This window comes from Nanorana parkeri, unplaced genomic scaffold (genome assembly GCF_000935625.1).
Source record: "Nanorana parkeri isolate BGI_ZX_2015 unplaced genomic scaffold, ASM93562v1 scaffold18, whole genome shotgun sequence".
Taxonomy (NCBI): Eukaryota; Metazoa; Chordata; class Amphibia; order Anura; family Dicroglossidae; genus Nanorana; species Nanorana parkeri.
In genome coordinates, this window is record NW_017306286.1 from 2,905,388 (window position 1) to 2,924,969 (window position 19,582).

The 19,582-nt window shown below is 46.3% G+C and overlaps 1 protein-coding gene across 1 annotated transcript in view; it reads right to left on the bottom strand.

Moving 5' to 3' along the window:
- The window catches only part of TMEM211 (transmembrane protein 211), a 27,315-nt gene extending 11,229 nt beyond the window's left edge, over positions 1–16,086 (bottom strand). The window contains exon 1 of the mRNA XM_018560472.1: positions 15,973–16,086. Coding sequence (XP_018415974.1) covers positions 15,973–16,086 — 114 coding nt within the window. The remainder of the gene's footprint in view (positions 1–15,972) is intronic.
- Positions 16,087–19,582: the final 3,496 nt, after the last annotated feature.

Genomic DNA, 19,582 nt, shown 5'->3' on the forward strand with positions numbered 1-19,582 from the left:
GCTGTCATCCCCCACACCTGCTCCTCCTTACTACATCTCCCCGCGTCCCTGTGCCGATGGTGGATGTGGGCGGGTAGTGAGGGTGATGCGGGGAGGAGGTGCAGCGTGTAGAGCGTGGATGCGGGCGGGCCTGGCAGCGGCGAGTGTGAGGTGGGGAGGAGGTGCGACGTGCAGCATGTGGGAAGCCATGAACAGGGCCAACTGATCGGAAGCCGATTAATCGATTATTGAAAAAGTTGACAACTTTTTCAATAATCGATTATAATCGATTATGTCGATTAGTTGTTGCAGCCCTAGTTTTGTACTTCATAGGGGACCTTTCATGAAAATGGAAGGTCTGCTGTATTCAAAGGCACCACCACCACGAAAGTCAAATGTCTCTTTGACAACCTTGGTGGGGAAACTCCAACAATCATAAAGCACATTTATAAACTGCACAATTTGTAATATGATTAGAACCAGCGAACACCATAAATTAATGGATATATCTCATCTGTATTTTTGTAAACAGAAACATCTGAGCAACAGACAGCATGGACATCACATAAAAATACCAAATCATTAGCAATCATGGCACCACTAAAGCTGCCTTCAGATCTTAGTTGGTGGCAGGCCATGCATATACCTATATGGTGAATAAAGCAGTGCGTTGGAATACCATTAGCTCTGCCTCTTTCAAGGTGAACAATAAAAATTTACTTACTCCAGGTGTCTTTATGTCGGTCATGTGACATGTGGCGGGATCCTCTTCTTATCTTCTCCAGTATGTTCTTATTCATATAGATTGAATGATGATGGGCTTCATTCACCCTGAAAGACTGAGGATATCTAGTGTTGGAAAACAATAACTTTCAGCGGCAGAGGGAAGGTTAGTTTTGTAGCCAGTACTCTTAGTGGACCTTTTCTTAAAAACAAACAATTAGCCCAGAGTCAGGCTTTAACATATACAGTATAACAGATAAAGAGCTTTGTGTCAGGGTTTCCTACCCTTCCTTATCCATTTGCTTGCAGCATGGTTTGTTTGTAGTGTGTTTGAGACTGTTTGTTCCTCTTTGGTGCCCTCTTATGACCAAACCCGTCAACATCATCATTCTGCAACTACTGGCGGGCGAAACTTCTGGCAAATTCCTGTCTCAAAGTGATGATGCAAACAACAGTTCACTATTTAACCTTCAGCTTGTCCATTCAGTCTCCGCCCTTTTGTGTGTTCAGATCTACCAAGTGCTCTGCTGTTGTTCCTGTTCTCTGTGTATGACCCTTGCTCTGGCTGGCTGATCTCCTGGTTGATGACTATGAGATTTGCTTCCGTTCATTCTGCTCTCAGTGTTCCCTGACCTTGTTCGGCTGACTACCCACTGTGGCATCTGACCTCTGGTTTGGCACTGACGACGTCCCAGACTTTCTCCATTCTTTTTGGCATTTATGCTTTTTGTTGTTTCCAATAAACTCCTTTTATTTTTAAACCTGCTCTTTAAGTTTCTGTCTGGTTTCTTGGTTTCCCTGACACAAAATTGTAACACTAGTGCAGAAGCTTTTACAAACCTACACACTTGAGGAAGGGTCCTGCTGAAATGTCTGAATGTTATGACAGCAGCAGGGGCTCATGTAAAACAGCTCCCGTGGAAAGTATTACAAGTATGCTGGTTGCTATAACTAGTTTGCATATGGGTGTTTATGTTGTTGATGTAAATGCTTCATCAACCTACACATTTTACACCCTGCCATATAAGATAAAAATGCTTGGGAAAAAGATTGCTCTTGTGAAATTTGCCTCTCTTTGTCTAACATAGCTTACTCTTATGCTACCTATACTCTAAAAAATACACTAAACAATAGTCATACTAGGATTGATTTACTTAAAGCGGACCTTTACATTCATAAATGCATCCCTCTATGTATGATGATTAATAATAACATAGACATGTCGGGTGTAAAATGCTGTGATTGTGAAATACTTTAACACTTGCAGGGCATTCACTTCCTGCTTTGAAAGTGCAAATTATTTCATTTTGTCAAAGCAATGCACACTGGGATTGCCTTGTGATCAGCAGGGCATTGCTGGGAAATCTCCTCTTTATTTTCATGATATCTCAGGGAAAGGCATTTTCCTCCTATGAGATGATGTGCTTGGTCACATGTCATGCATGCTGGCTGGTGAGTGTGCTGGGAAACATTTTGCTCTTTTACTGTTTAACCCTTTCATGACTGAGGCCTTTTTTTTTCTTCTTCATTTTTTGCACCTATGTTATATTCCACATTTTAGGCCTGGAAATTACTTAAAACCCCCAAACATTATATATTTTCTCAAAGCCAAGACCCTATAGAATAAAATGCTGGCAGTTGCAAATTTTTATGTTGCACGATATTAGCCCAACTCCTGATCAAACTCCACAATATAGTGAAATATGTACTTAAAGGAGAACTATGGGGTTAGGGCTTTTCCCCATAGTTCTACTTAGGGTAACGGGAGGACACAGACTAGCGTCCTCCCGTCACCCTAAGCTCAGTATACCGCGAGCTGCAGCTTGCGGTATAATGAGACACCGCAGTATACCGTGAGCTACAGCTCGAGGTATACTGAGACGCGGCAACTGAAGCGGATCCCGACAATTATGTCTGGATACGCACCGCTGCGTGAGTGACAGCTGGCTCTGCCTATCTAGAGGCAGAGCCAGCTGTACCCGCCCCTCCCCGTCTGTTCCGCCAGTCAGCGCTGGAGGATCGGAGCAGGGAGGGGGGAATCCAGTCCCTCCCCTGTCACGGCAGGGAGCCGTGACAGGATCGAGAAGTGAGCGAACGCCAGTATGTGTTCGCTCACCTCCCGATCTACTGAGCCGACCTGTGACAGTCTCATTGTCACAGGTCGGCTAGAACTATGAGGATGAGTGAAAAGCACTCACCTCATAGTTCTCCTTTAAATGCCCCAAAACACAATAAAATACCCATTTTTTTTAACTAAAATATAAAAGATGAGGTTACATGCCCAGGTTAAAAATAGTGTGCATCCGTGAAATGGCGACAAACGTCAGTACCCCAAAACATCCATAGACGACGCTTTCAAAGCCCCCACAGGTCATCAATTTAGAGATGCCCTAGAATTATTGCTCTCACTCCGGCGTGCGCGGCGATACCCAACATGTGTAGCGCGTTCGCTGCTTTCATACGCAGGCGCACCCGACGCATGTTTACGTGGCGACGCACGTGCTCGCGGGGGAATTTAATTTTTATTATTTTTTGATTTATTTTATTTCATTTTAATTATTTATTTGTTATTTATTTTACTTTGATTGCTATCACATAGGGGGGCTTACAAGCCCCCCATTTGATATCAGATGGTGGTGACAGGTACTCTTTAAGGTAATGCTGGGGGTCCAAAAGACCCCTAGTGTCTCCTTTGTATTCCAAATAAGCTATTGAAGTGCATATCTCACTTCAATAGCTTATAGCTGGGCTTCAGGAGCCCAGCACTGACAGCAATGGGACCGGAAGTGATGCAATCTGCATCGCTCCCGGTCCCATAGAATGGGGAGGGGATCGACGAATGGAGGTTCGTCCATCTCCTTCCCAGCTCCCCGCCGACACCAGAGAAGCCGGTCCCGGGCACGTAGGAGGGGCAACGGAGCCCTGGAAGCACGGCGGGGGGGTTGGGCGGGGGGGGCCTTCACTGGGCCACAGAAGCGATCTGGCGACAGCTGAGTCACCAGAATCGCTTCTACTGGGAAACTGACAGTCAGCTTTACAAGTTTAAACAGAGTCGCCGCCGGGAGTCTGTTTAAACAGCCCCAATTCTAGCGACGTACACTGTATGTAGTCAGTCGTGAAGGGGTTAAAGCTCTTCCATGTGCAGCCCACAGCTCACCTGAGAGTCGCATAGCCCACCTGAGAGGAGCACAGCCCATCTGAGAGTCGCATACCCACCTGACAGTCACATAGCCACCTGAGAGCTGCATAGCCTACCTGAGAGTGCACACAGTACACCTGAGAGGTGCACAACCTACCTGAGAGCCGCACAGCCCACCTGAGAGCCGCACAGCCCACCTGATCACCACATAGCCCACCTGAGAGGCACACAGCCCATCTGAGAGTCGCATACCCACCTGAGAGCTGCATAACCCACCTGAGAGGTGCATAGCCTACCTGAGAGCCGCACAGCCCACCTGAGAGCCGCTCAGGCACCTGAGAGCCGCTCAGCCCACCTGATCGCCACATAGCCCACCTGAGAGGGTTCACAGCCCACCTGAGATGGGTCACAGCCCACCTGAGAGGCACAAAGCCCACCTGAGAGGCACACAGCCCACCTGATGGCCACATAACCCACCTGAGATCTGAATGTAATAAAGAGGAATGAGGCACTGACTGTAACAGAGAGTGGTGAAGCACCGTGTGTAATAGGGAAAAATAAATGAATGTAATAAAGAGGAATGAGGCACTGACTGTAGCAGAGAGGGATGAAGCACTGTATGTAATAGGGAAAAATAACTGAATGTAATAAAGAGGAATGAGGCACTGACTGTAACAGAGAGGGGTGAGGCACTGTATGTAATAGGGAAAAAGAACTGAATGTAATAAAGAGGAATGGGGCACTGACTGTAACAGAGAGGGGTGAGGCACTGTATGTAATAGGGAAAAAGAACTGAATGTAATAAAGAGGAATGAGGCACTGACTGTAACAGAGAGTGGTGAAGCACCGTGTGTAATAGGGAAAAAGAAATGAATGTAATAAAGAGGAACGGGCACTGATTGTAATGAAGTGGGGTGAAGCACTGTGTGTAACAGGGAAAAAGAACTGAATGTAATAAAGAGGAATGGGGCACTGACTGTAACAGAGAGGGGTGAAGCACTGTATGTAATAGGGAAAAAGAACTGAATGTAGAGTGGTGAAGCACCGTGTGTAATAGGGAAAAAGAAATGAATGTAATAAAGAGGAACGGGCACTGATTGTAATGAAGTGGGGTGAAGCACTGTGTGTAACAGGGAAAAAGAACTGAATGTAATAAAGAGGAATGGGGCACTGACTGTAACAGAGAGGGGTGAGGCACTGTATGTAATAGGGAAAAAGAACTGAATGTAATAAAGAGGAATGAGGCACTGACTGTAACAGAGAGGGGTGAGGCACTGTATGTAATAGGGAAAAAGAACTGAATGTAATAAAGAGGAATGAGGCACTGACTGTAACAGAGAGGGGTGAGGCACTGTATGTAATAGGGAAAAAGAACTGAATGTAATAAAGAGGAATGAGGCACTGACTGTAACAGAGAGTGGTGAAGCACCGTGTGTAATAGGGAAAAAGAAATGAATGTAATAAAGAGGAACGGGCACTGATTGTAATGAAGTGGGGTGAAGCACTGTGTGTAACAGGGAAAAAGAACTGAATGTAATAAAGAGGAATGGGGCACTGACTGTAACAGAGAGGGGTGAGGCACTGTATGTAATAGGGAAAAAGAACTGAATGTAATAAAGAGGAATGAGCCACTGACTGTAACAGAGAGGGGTGAAGCACTGTGTGTAATAGGGAAAAAGAAATGAATGTAATAAAGAGGAATGGGACACTGATTGTAATAAAGAGGGGGAAGCACTGTGTGTAATAGGGAAAAAGAAATGAATGTAATGAAGAGAAACGGACACTGATCGTAATAAAGAGGGGGAAGCGTTCCAGTGTCTTCTGAAATTGTAGGTACTAAAATCAGTGGTAGAAAGTACCTGACCCACTACTGCAACTATCACAGGTAATGTATGGTGTATCTTTACATGCTAAATATAAAGATCACATCCTTTTAGTATTCAGATGAATGGGGAAATACTTAGACTACTTGCCAAAGTGATTGCCAAAGAATTTCTCAGTTACAGCTCAAGGTCTTTCAGAAACACTTATGTGTTGTTCATCATCAATTAACTGAAATATAATGTGGTAATATTTGCTGAAGTGCCTAATAAAATCCTGCCCCCTCTGTGTAGCATATGTCCAGCCTATATTTGATAGCAATGACCAGCTCTGAGCCTCACTAACTATAGCTGAGGGGGGTTTGAGGGTTACAAATAAACAGTAAAGCCCCGTTCCCACTGCGCGATATGCAAATCGTGCGTTTGTCGCGCGATTTGCATATTGTGCGACATCGCGAGATTTGCAGCGCGATGTCGCGTTCAAGCTTGCATTGAGCAAGCTTGAATCGCGGCTAAATCCGCTCAAAAAAGGGTCCTGCTGTAGCGACACACGACCCGCTACAGCAGGACCCTTTGCCCCATTGGATTGCATTGGAGCGCGATATCGCGCGGTAATTTGCCGCGATATCGCGGGAATTACCGCGCGATAAATCGCTCAATGTGAACGGGGTCTTAAGGATGCTCAGATGCTTTCCATGAACATGCAGGCTCGGGTTCCCATATGTACTAGATCAGGGCTCAAAATTTCACGTCCTGAGCTACTAGCCAGGCCTTAAGAGTTACTCGCCACCAGTTGCCCCACCTAATCCCTACCCTTCCCTAGCCCTAACTCCGCCCCTAAACACACCAGCACTGTAATGTACGTTGCAGAGGTCAGCGCTGCAACGCACGTTGCAGAGGTCAGCAGTATAAGGAAGAAAGAAAAGGGACTTACAGTTCATTTAGGTGGTATTCAGGTGCCTTCTTCTTTCTCCTGGTGGTGGTCGTGGGGAAGGGGGGGCGGTACAGAGCTCCTCCATCTACCGACACAAAACTTTATTTTCATGTCCCGCACTGCATTAGTTTCTGTCTGTCCAATAGTAACTCTGCAGGCTTCCTCCCAGCCTATGGCAGCTGGGGGGACGAGTGGAAATTTTGAGGCCTGTACTAGATGACAGCTCTGATACAACTGCATCAAGTGACAATAGGGTTGCCACCTTTTCTTCAGGCCAAACCCGAACACTATAGCGCTTCACGGCAATTTGTTTGTAAAGTATACACTATGCATGTATTTTGTAAATAAACGACATTTGAGTTAATCACAACTTGCCAGTATGCCACAGGTCCCCAGATATGCATTCTGTAGATAAGTGTACAAAGCAGTACCCATATACCTTGCCGCAGTTCTTACCAGATATGCCAAAAGTAACGGGTGCCGGTAATGACTGCGGATGGCGCTGCTCACAACAGAACAACAATACAGATGTCTCCAGCACACCGGCACCAAGATCCCATGTTACTGCAAAATCACAATCTCCTGTCTGTAGTTTTCCCCAAGATGGCCACTCATCCTTTGGGTTCGGTAGTTGATCAAGCAGGTTGGAAGGCTATCCTGACCTATCCTGACCTCTTCTCACTACCTCAATGGGCAGCTTTAGTTTGGGGGTGAGCATAGGGGATTCACAGTCAGACACCACCAGTACATCTTATCTTGGGGCAAACAATATAAATCTGATAAAGAGATCCATGATAGGGAATGTCTATTGTCCCCAAATCAATCATCTGCTAACACCCGCAGGCATAAAGGTTGTGATATCATGTCTTGTGGGCTTGTTCAGTATGAAAGTCCATCAGAAATCCCAACATGTACTACACAGCAACCAGTAGGCAGCCATTTTGTACTGGGTTAAAGTGTATATAACCCCAAATATGTACCAGCCCTTGTATATGGTGGCTGCATTAGTGTTCTTTGAACTTTTTCCCTTTTATTTTGACCTGGTGGAACAAAGTTCCATTCTCAGGGTCACAATGCCCACTTACTGTACTGTATGTTGGAGGGGTGTTGTCACCCGAGGACAGGAAGAGGGTTAGAATTACAGAACAGCACTCTTTCTTTTAATCTTCATTACATGGGGGGTTCTGTAGTTCACAAAGGTAAACTGGTCAGGGCTGATAAATAGGGCTGCAACAACTAATCGACATAATCGATTATAATCGATTATTGAAAAAGTTGTCAACAAGACTGCATGAGATAACACTGTAGAGTTAACAGGAACTTGCAAGATCACTGGACTTCTGGCAGGATCAACCAGACTATAACACAATGCTTCAAAATGTAACAGACCAAAAGGCTGAAATGAAATGTTAGGGTTCAGCACAGCAAATTCCGGTGACTACACTCTGCTCCCTATACTGTTTATTAAAGTTGATTGCAAGCTAGAACAGGGGTGTGCAACTTCACCCCCAAGCTGCTTTAACTACAAATCTCAGCATGCCTCTGGGAGTCATGCCTGTAACCGTCAGTCCTGCAATGCCTCATGGGACTTGTAGTTCCACAACAGCTGCGGTGCCTGACTTGCCAACCCCTGAGCTAGAGCTAGGGATCAGAGGGAGAAGTAGCATTGGCAAAACTCTCTATGGGGACCTAAGGTCTTTGTGACCATCCTGTTTCCCTCATTTCTTGTCCTTGGCTTACAGCAAAATGCGGCAATCAATGGCGTTTACATTGCTATGTTCAGCATAGAGTACAGCCCAGGTAGAAGAGCGTTGTGGGATGTCACATGACTCTGGAAAAAAAGGTATTCTTACAGAACATGGTTAAACAATGAATTGAAGGTCAGGGGCAGGGCTGTAGCTACCATGGAGCGAGTGAGCCACTCGCCTCAGGCGCAGCCGAGAGGGTGCATAGCCAGGGTCGGCCAGGCTGCACCCCCTTGTCCCTGTTGCCATGGCAAGCGCTGGGCACCATTGGCAACAGGGGCACCAGGTGGCCAACACAGCCACAGCTCGGTAGGGAGAAGAGGAGCGGCACAGGCTCCAGCTTCTCCTCTGATCCCCGCTGCTCTCCCCCACCTGTATGGGCAGAGGACTCTGTGTCCTCAATCTCTTTTTCTATTTCAAAAGGGAAATGTTAGGGCTCTGTTTTCACCCCCAATATTTCCCCAAAGCCCCCCAACAGTAAAAAGAAATAATAATAATAAATAAAAAACAACCCACACACACTCATGCACACATATTATTATTATGTGCAAAGACTAAAAATGTGTTTCAGACGAAATGAACGGAAACTAAAAATGTTTTCATTAGTTTCGTCAAACAAAACACATTTTTATGCTATTTTGGATTTGGCCTCCAGCGCATTCCTGGAGGCGGGGGCGCATGACGTCACATGACGCTGTGCGTGTGCGGCATCAGGTGACATAACACGTCTGTTGAGGGGCACAATTTTCTGTTCTTGCCTTGCGCGCAAAATGAGCTAGCTACAGCTCTGGTCAGGGGTGTGCCCATCTTGAGATTAGGTTGGCGTGTGTCCATCTTGGAGTTAGGTTGGGATATGCCTATCTTGGGTTTGGGTGGGGAAATGCCTATCTTGGAGTTAGTTTGGGGGTGTGCCTATCTTGGATTTGGGTGGGGGTGTGCCCATTTTGGGGTTAGGATGGAGGTGTGCCCAAGTTGGGGTTACGTTGGGGGGGGTTGCCCATCTTGCGGTTGTCGGGGGTGTGCCATCTTGCGGTTGGTCGGGGGTGTGTCATCTTGCAGTTCGTTGGGGGTGTGCCCATCTTGAGGTTAGTCGGGGGTGAGCCATCTTGAGGTTAGTCGGGGGTGAGCCATCTTGAGGTTAGTCGGGGGTGGGCCATCTTGCGTTTGGTCGGGGGGGTGCCCATCTTGCGGTTGGTCAGAGGTGTGCCATCTTGTGGTTGGTTGGGGGGTGTGCCTATCTTGGAATAAGTGGAAATGTAATTCTGCTTTCACAACATTAGTCCTAGCCCTCCATGAAAGTACACATTGGACTACCAATAGAACAGATTGGTCTCTCAGACAACACTTCAAGTGCCTTTTGACTTCAACCACTTCTCTCCCCCAGACACTTCTCAGTATAATTTGCAGATAAGATAGCAGTCCCCTGTGTCTGTATACTTGAGGCACACGTACACGCCCCATGACCACTTCTATACTGCACAGAGAATCCTGCACAGAAGCCGCCTGGCTTCAGGTTCGCCCAATCGATATGCAGCTATTCATCGATTGCTGAAGATTTCCTTCGTCAAACCCTTGAAGAAAATCCGGAGGGTGTAATGCTGCGAGCGACCAGCTGGTGGCGATATCCACTCGCGCCACCTTAACGCCTATCTGCTGCCACAGGTTGCCATGCTAACAAAGCCGCTTCCAAGCCTTAGCCCCGCCCAGACGCCTGACAAACAAGCTAGGTTGCGCGGCCTTTGTCCCAGTAGCCAGGGGGGTTCCCTGTGGAAGGCACGGCGGGGCAGTAGGCGTGGCCTGGCTTGCAGTCACAGCAGGTTGGGTTGGTCGGGCGGGGGCAGCAGGTGGAATATGGAGAAAGAGGAAGGAAGACGCTGAGCACAGGCACCGGGGACAAAGGGGGGAGCGGGGCAGCCGGCCAGGTAAGACTGTTTGCAAACTAGGTCAATGGAAACTTTGTGTGCAGCGTGTACCGGGGAGCCTACTACTGTATACAAGTGCCATGGCAGGGGAAACTTGTCCACCTGGAAGTGGGATCTATGTGTGTGTGCGAGCCCCATCAGCTGACAGGGGGCTCCCCAAGGAGTGTCATGCTGGGGTACCTCACCTATTGATGTGCATTGCTGCTGAGCAGTGTTGTGTTGAATGGGCTGCAGTGCTGTGGCCAGAATCCTGATTTATTATTATTGGCTGTTCACTGAATCTAGTAAAGGGTAAATAAAGCTTTATGGATCGCTTCCCTGCCCTCCCTTGGATGGAATGCTGCTTCTTCTTCTCAGGAACAGCTTTGTGATTGGACAATCTCAGGAAAAGGGTAACCCGGCTTTAAGTTGTTGTATTGCAGCCAATGGAATCTAATCATCAAGTCATTTTATATTTCAGGCAGTGTAATGACTAAATGCGTGTACAGAATGAATATGAAAGTCAATCAGCGTCCCGCTTGTTTGGTGTGCGCCAAGTCCCCTGTCCTGCAAAGCTTGCAATTGATGGTGTTTAGGAAAGCGCCCCCCATGTCAGCCCACATGCCTTGTCTTCCTTCTGCTAGTGTTTATACTAATCCGGGTGGGGAGGAAATGCTGCAGCGCAGTGGTTCCTTTTATTATGCTTTAACCTGTTCATTGCTGGAGATGTGGGCTGTCTGGGTCAAGGTTTAGAAATGTCATAAAACCGGGAAGGTGGAGATCCTTTCCTTATTAGGATGTTCCCGGCACCATTTTCCCATGTACAGTAATGTCGGTGGCATCCAAAGGTCAGTGCACTCCTACTGTGCATTTTGTGCAAGCAGAGATGGAAGGAAAATAAAAACAAACCCTGCTCCATCCCACCCGCAACACGGACATTTGGGAGAAATGAACATAGGAAAGGGACCGATTCCCATCCACCCCCCTCCTCAGATTGCTGTGTGCTCTGGCGCATAGATGACATTGTTTATATGGGATGGGAACGTGTAGCACCACTTTGGGATAATGCCGACTTTAGATTTCTTACATGTTCTCATTCACGTAATGCAAACACATTGCTGCTTACATTTTTATTTGTTGAAAAATCTTTGAAAAACCCGGTCGTGACTCTTCCTTTCTGTAGGAGAAGGCTGTGGAGTCACGTCTGCCATCATTAAAGTGATATTAAAGTCAAAAGCTGATTAAATCACTTACAATGGACGCCGCTCTGTGATGTTTTAAAGTTTTACAGGGTTATTCACAAAAGGGTGAAGAGTTTGGAGAAGGCAGGATTGAACAATCTAGGACAACATAGCTGAACTGGAAAATTCCTCCCATTCAGCTCACTTTCCAGTTAAAAGAGAACTATGGGGTAAGTGTTTGTTTTTCCCCATAGTTCTCTTAAGGGTCACGGGAGGACATATACTAGCGTCCTCCCTTCACCTTAAGCTCAGTATATCACTGAGATCGGCGCAGCCGGGATGGATCCCAACATTACTGTCGAGATCCACCCAGCTGCGTGAATGACAGCTGGTTCTGCCTAGAGGCAGAGCCAGCTGTACCCGCCCCCTCCCCCGTCCGTTCCGCCAGTCAGTGCTGGGGAATCGGAGCGGGGAGGGGGGAATCCCTGCAGAGAGCTGTGAGTGACAGTCAGCGCTCTCTGCAGGGAGATGATCGAGAAGTGAGCGATGGTATGTGTTCTCTCACGTCCCGATCTATTGAGCCGACCTGTGACCGTTTCATTGTCACAGGTCGGCTTGAACTATGAGGATGAGTGATTTTCACTCACTGCATAGTTTTCCTTTAAGTAATGTTGTCCTACATTGTTCACTTCTCCAAACTCTTCACCCTTTAATGAATAACCCTGTTAGTTTCCTGCAGACTCAGCTGGTCCCCTGAGCACTGGCACTGATATCCTGTTTTAGGGTTGCTCCTTTCCCTTGCAGGGTCCCATGGAGCCATCATTGTGTGTGCTAGTAAGCCGTGTGTGTCTCCACAGATACAGCAAGGCAATCTGATTCTCTGCTCCCCCTCCTCACTTCTCCAAGCTAGTAGATGAATAGTTGCTGGCGTCTGCTCTGTCTCTTGTGAACGTTTGTACAGGGCAGGAAGTTCAGGGAAGCTGAGCTGAGAGAGTTGGAGCCAGCTATTCGGGGGGGAAATGATAATTGTTAGTGCTTGGGCAAAAATGTAAAGAAATACGTGTTTGATCTGGATTCATTATTGAAACAAGTTTGATAATTTAATATTCAACCCTTTCTGTACCATTGTGTCTGATTCTATTATCAGAGATATATGTCTGTCCCTTAAAGCGGTAGTAAACCACCAACATGAACATGCTTCTAGTGGGTCCCCAGAAGGTGTCTCCCATAACATGTAGTATGCACAGCATATGGGCACATTAGGGGCGACTTACCTTGCATGCAATCCTCTCCAGCGCTGCGATGTGAGCAGCACTCTTCTCCTCTACCAGCGTCTTGGTCTTTTAACTCCCATGCGTGCGCACAGCAGTTAGTTCATTTTGTCACAGGACCTTGCCAAGCTTGTGCACCGAGATGCGCATGTGCACACCAGTGCACACAAATGCTGACAGGCAGGAAGAAGCATTTATGACGGAAGAGACATACAAAGAGGGGATTTTAGCAAAACTGGAGCAGTTGTCCATAGTAACCAATCAACTGCTCTCATTTTCAAAACTAAACTGAAGAGAGGCGCTGATTGGTTACTATGGGCAACTACTTCAGATTCTGCTCTCTTCTGTTCTAGTTAACCTACCCCTCCTCAGCTTTTTTGTCTTATTTTACCCTTACTTCCACTGGGTTAAAGCCAATCTCCAGGCAATTAAAAAAACATAGCCTTGCAGTGGGGCCACTCCAGCAATGCAAGGGTTATGTGTTTATTTTTGTCTAGGGGAGTGGCGTAAAGCAGACTTACTTACCTGATCCCCGCTCCCGCCAACTCCCTCAGGGCTGCTAGACCAGTCCCCACAGCCTCTTCTCCCCTGGGCTCCAGTGGTCTAATGGTCCATGACCTGATCACATCTCATGCAGGTTCCATAGACCTGCATAAAGGTGCCCGTACACTGTACGAGAATCGCGGGAAATCCCGCGATCGTAGGATAATCGCAAAGTGTAAGTACGTTTTTGTAAAAATTACTTTACAACCCTCGCAAGACTAAAGTCTTGCAAAGGTTGTAAAGTGTATGGGCACCTTTTAGATGTGAGGACACCAAGGGACAATCCACCAGCCGGAGTTGGGGGGGGGGGCAGAAGAATCCAGTGCTGAGCTGGGCTCAGCTAAGTCTACTGTACTCCAGCCCCTAGACAAGAATGACACCCTAAGGGTAACCCTACTGCAAGAGAATTTCTTTTTTTTGGCCCAGAGATGTGCTTTAAGCTATCAAGGGGATGGGTGGTACTGCAAGCAAAAAAAAAAGTGTATTGTTTAGCAAGTTATTCTGAAGAGAAGACGCTGCCTACAGAGTGCTGTGTGCAATCCGGCTCCAAAGAAACAACCAGAAAGGTAAGAAATGTATATTTTTAGCTATGTTGCATGAATGGGAACACATAAACATCTAGAGGGGAGCTTCTGAAATGTGGCTTCCGAGGTGGAAATGTTTGTGTTTGTAGGGAGAGTGCTCAGAATCCCAATACAGAAATGCAGTACTGCCGTAGATCAATACCAGCACCCAGTAGCCGCACACTCACGTACAGTGCCCAGGACTTTCTGCTTTGATACCTGACCGCATGTTTTCAGCTTTCACTATGTGCCAAGGATGTTGGTATCAGAAGTTCATTAGAAGAACATCCCTGTGTTGTGTTTGTTGTTTTTACTGATCAGTCGTAGATTGCATTGTGGGCGCAGGATTCCTAGAAGTAGAGAAGTGTGCATCCTCATTCAGCACCGTATTTATCTTCAGTGTTTGTCTTAGTGGAACGGAACTCCCGGCCACAATGCCATGCCGGCTGTGTGTTTTTCTAAAAGTGGCCGCTGTCTTGGTTTTGAGGGAGCCCGGCTCTGGAGAAATGATTGTTCAGTGTATTTTAGCGATGACTTTGTTTTGATCATAATAGGACAGATTGTCTCTAGCATTCCCTTTTATAGAATTCATACAAGACTTCTATGCACGGTGCTATTCAGCTTGGGTTTTGTCCTGCAGCCATGAATAGGATGTTTCCTCTACGGCAAATATGTACACACAGCGCCTGCTGGATACGGCGCTAAAAATAGGCTCTCAAAGTATTGTCTATACGCTTTTCCATTTTCTGGGGGTTTTGGATTTGAATGGCGATTTGTGTCCATTACTTTAGTCTTCTGTGATGGTGAGAGCTCCGTGCTACTGAACCATTTGGATGTGGACAATACGTGAGATGTTCATGTCTGCTGCTGTGCGTGATGTCTGTGGTTAAACAACATCTTCAGAGATAAAGCATATGTGCTTAATGGTTTGTTTAATCCAGCCTAGGAAGAAATGATTTCCAATAGCTGAAATCGGAAGCCAAAATTTAAACAAGAACTCTAGGCAAAACATTTATTAACCCTTGCAGTGGGGCTATCACCGCAGTGCAAAAGGGTTAACTGCTCGTTTTGGTCTAGGCAGAAAAAGAACAAAGTTATACTCACCTGAACCTCGGAGCCAGCTGGTTGTCACAGCGCTCACACCAGTCTGTCTCTTCCGACGCTGCAGCGATGGTATGTCCCTTCTCACATCCTATACACTGTGTATAGAACGTGATGACTCGGATGATGACTGCAGCGGAGGAGGAGAGAGGCTCCAGGGACCGGTCTAAGAGCAAGTCAGCTCAGAGGATCGGGCGAGCATAACTTTTTTCATTTACATTTTTCTAAATTTTCCTCCCTAAACCAAAATGAGCAATTAACCCTTGTGATGCGGGGGTAGCCCCACTGCGGGGGTTAATAAAAGTTTTGCCTGACGTCTTTAACCACTTGCTGACCGAGGTGTTTACACCCCCTTCCTGGCCAGGCCATTTTCCAATATTCAGCGCTGCAGTGCTTTGACTGACATTTATTCCGTCATGCAACGCTGTACTGAAATGAATTTTATACCATTTTTTAGGGACAGATAGAGCTTTCTTTTGGTGGTATTTAATCACTACTGGGGGGTTTTATTTTTTACTATTTAACAATATGTTAGGAAACATTTATTATTACCCGATTTTTTTTTTTTGGCAAAATATAAAAGACGGGCTCACGTCGGGTAAATAGACACCAAACGTGTGAAGCTTTAAAATTATGCACACCTGCGAAATTGCAAAAAAAAAACTACCACACCCAAAATTGACCATAGGCGATGCTTTAAAAGATTTTTTACCGCTCATCAGTTCAGTGTTATCAGTGATTGTTGGCCCTAAAATTATTGCCTTCACTGCGACGTTTGCGGCAATATGTAACAAGTGCTGCATAATTGGCGCAATAGTCGTTTTTGCACGTAGGCGCACTTAATGCATTTTTACGCATATGTGGGGGTGGGTGTGTGTGTACATTTTATTTTTCGACCAACTATTTTTTTTACACTTAACTTTATTGGTATCACATAGGGGGATAAGAATCCCCCTATGTTATATCAAATTACAGTGACAGGTCCTCTTTATGGGGACATCAGGGGTCTCTAAGACCCATAATGTCACCTAGGGACCCCCAGAAAAGCTGATGAAGCACAGATGTGCTTTACCACCTTCTCTCCGGTTTCTGTAGTAAACATCACTTCCTGCATTCGGAGACCGGGGGGAGCGCTGAGGGAGATCGTGTACTGAACTCCCTCCATTCTCACGGCACGGAGCTTCATCGCCCCCTCCCGGATCGGACGCACGGGATCGCGGGGACGGCGACCACGAGAAGAGGTAAGGAGGGGGGGGGGCGCACAGAGACATGCATCATACAAGCGATCAGGCGTCTTTATGCTTCTATGTAAACGGCCATCGCTGGCTGTTTCAAATTCTGGCGGTTTCCCATTTAAAGACGCCGCATCCAGAAGACTCCCGTCCGCCCATTTCTGAGAGTTCGGCGGACGGGAGGTGGTTAAGAAAGGGTTTTACTTTCAATATTTCTTTATTAAAGTCAAAGTTTGCAGACACAGCAAATTACATACGAAATGTGTTTAGCATAGACAACTTATGAATGTAGAAACATTAAGTATGCAAGTCAACAGTCAAGGCACAATAAGTTGTGTCATGACTGTTGACTGTTGTATCATAGTATATATTTTTGTTAGTGAGAAAGAGTGCAAGCGGGAAGGTAAGGAAAGAAGGGTGGAAAGAAAGGAGGAGAAGAAAAGAGGGGAAGCGTGGGATAAACCAGTTATGCAGTAGAGAGCAAGAGAAATCAGACAGTACAATAATTATGTACAATCCATTTTTTCCATGCGGAGTAGAACGTAGGGTAAAGAAAGGGTTTTAACCCGCGAGTCTTTTCTGCCCTCTGTGTCACATTGGAGAGATTTTCCTTCACTTCTTGTCGCTTAGCCAAAGCAGGATGTGAGGGGTATCCCTAATTGTCACCAGTGTCCCCATTGGAAGATTTCACCTCTATTGCTGTTCAGGTGACAACTCAAAATTTGGGATTTTCTTTCCCTTTCACTCTCGGTCACAATGATCACCGGGACAAATAGAGAGAGTGACTCTCCCTAGTGGGGACACAGAGAGAAATGAAAACCTGACAGGGGACCTAGTCTCTCTCAAATCTAAAGCAAAAGAAAAGTGTTTGCTTTATTTCTACTTTGAATATCAATTTGCACCAGAAGAAATAAAAAATATTGACTTTTTTGTATTGTGAACCTGTTAGTAACTTTTATAAGCCTGTGTAAATATGCAACTAACATGTCACACTAGCGGCAGCAGTATATATCTATATTTTTTTCTGTGCTTTTGATTAAGGGCCCATTCACATCAGCAAGCCGCGTTAAACGCGTGCGTGGGCACAAAACTATGGCTGAAGTGAGTGACAGCTGGCTCTGCCTATCTAGAGGCGGAGCCAGCTGTACCCGCCCCCTCACCTCATAGTTCTCCTTTAAGTTCTATTACCACTGCGCAGTATGATGTGGTTGTATTCTGTTGCACCATGCTGCATAAAAAAAAAAAATTCACGCTACTTTTTTCAGCACACACCACCTTCACGCAGTGGTGTGAACCGTGCCCATGTAAAACAAAGCAAATTGCTTTGTCTCTTTGTTGGGGCCTAGTGTGCATGGGCCCTAAAAAGCATCCCTTGTGCTTCAGACAAATGATGGTACCAAGGCTGACAGTCTGAGAGAATGACGTTATGGACAGCACAGTGGCGTAGCATGGTTGGCACTTCTGCCTTTGTAGCACTGAGGGCCCCGGTTTCAATCCTGGTCAGGACAATATCTGCAAGGAGTTTGCATGTTCTCCCTGTGCTTGTGTGGGTTTCCTCCAGGTACTCCGGTTTCCTCCCACACTACAAAGACATGCTGGTAGGTTAATTGGCCTTGTATGCTTGTACAATAGGGACCTTAGATTGTAAGTTCCTTGAGGGCAGGGATGTGAATGTGCACTATGTAAAGCCCTGCGTAAATTGTCGGCGCTATATAACTACCAGTGATAATTAAATGTGATCAGACAGGATAAAGCACTTCCTCAGTCTTCCTCCCCCCAGACTGTAACATTGGAACTCCAAATCAATTCATGAGGTAAAAGGAAGCAGTATGGTCGATGTTCTCTGTAAGATAATATGCTGCTGTACAGGAGACTCCAAGACCAGGGGCAGATGCTGACTTTGGATGACGCATTGCACTGGTCTTCTGGGCAGAAAGGTATATAAGGTATTGTCAGGGAAAGTACTCTGATGTCTTTGAGAGATCATGAATACCTGACATAATTTTTCACGTTCAGGAAATGCATTCATTTATGTCATGCTAGGTAAACTGTAAAGGGAAGTTGTTAACATGTTCACATTACTCTTACTGTACGCAGTTGCACATACTTGCCTCCCTTTAACTACCCCACTGCAACAGGGCAGCAGTTACATGAGCCCACTGCTTTGTAACAGGGTTGGGTGGCCATTAGTGTGGTGAAGGGGAGGAAGTTGGGTGTACTTTAGTGGAGGGTTGGGGGTTAAAGGTTTCAGGGAATGCCCATCAGGTTGAAAAAGGGGGGGGGGTTGGGGTGTTCATTAGCCTATGTGCCGGTGTTCGAAGGAATAGATACATTTTTATGCTAGACTCTTCCTTACTATGTTTTAACTGCTGACTTGGACTACCTTGGTGACTTTGCTGATCCTCTAGATCCTTGGTTCTCAACTGGTGGATCTTGACCCAAAAGCGGGTCGCGACTGCGTGTTCAGTGGTCACCGCATGCCTTCCACTTTCTAGGTGAGAGGCTCCTCAGCCTCCCCCTAGCGCAGCAATGTAATTTCTCACATCAATCAGCCATTCAAAATATGCTGCCCGGCGCCAAGTGTCAGCTTGAAGTGGGATGGGGGTATGTCTGCGAGTGCATTGCTTACAGCGCCCTCGCGTGCCCTGCGTGTACGTAGACCTGAGCGACGTCACATTCTGGCTCCCGGCACCTCTACAGGGCATGCAAGGGAGTTGTACAAGCAATGCTCATATGGATGGAGCTCCCACTTTTTGGCCTGGTGACCCAACACACTCTCTGGCTTTGCTCATAAGTCACATGACTTGGGGTAGAGGATGCCTGGCAGCAGCAAGCCAATTGAGGATCTCTGTTAAGTTGGGTGGGGGACACTGGCCTGTGGACTCGGTTTTGACATGGAAAAAAAATGAGGGTACAGCAAAGAGGAGAGTAGTACAACAGAGGACAGTAGAATTCGTGTCTTATTGATGGGCTGCATTAAAACAGGTTTGGAACCTTTGCTTCCTTTTCCAAGTTTTGTTTCTTGGAAGCCAAAGCTGAATACATATATTTAATAGTGAGAACCTTCAGAAAGAGGCACTTTGCTGGAGAAAATATGTTTTAACTGGCTGTTCCATTTGATGACTCTTGCTGTGCATGAGAAGCTTGTCTGGTATAATGATTTCTTCTGTCCATCTGCCTGTGTTTAGTTCAGCTGGACCCAACCTGTCAGTTGGGTGGGTCAGTCCCATGACTAAGCACTGGCCATCTGCTTCTCATTGACCATTTAGTTTCCAGACGGGGTGTCTAATGTAATGCAATCTTGGCATTTTTTTCTCAGAGATATTCTGAACCCTCTAGGCAATTCTAAATAGTAGATGAAATAGACCAGTTCTGTATTATATTCTAAAGAGCAAAAGGTCTTCAACAGATGCTTTGCCGTATACTTGGCTGCCATTTCAGACCAGAAAA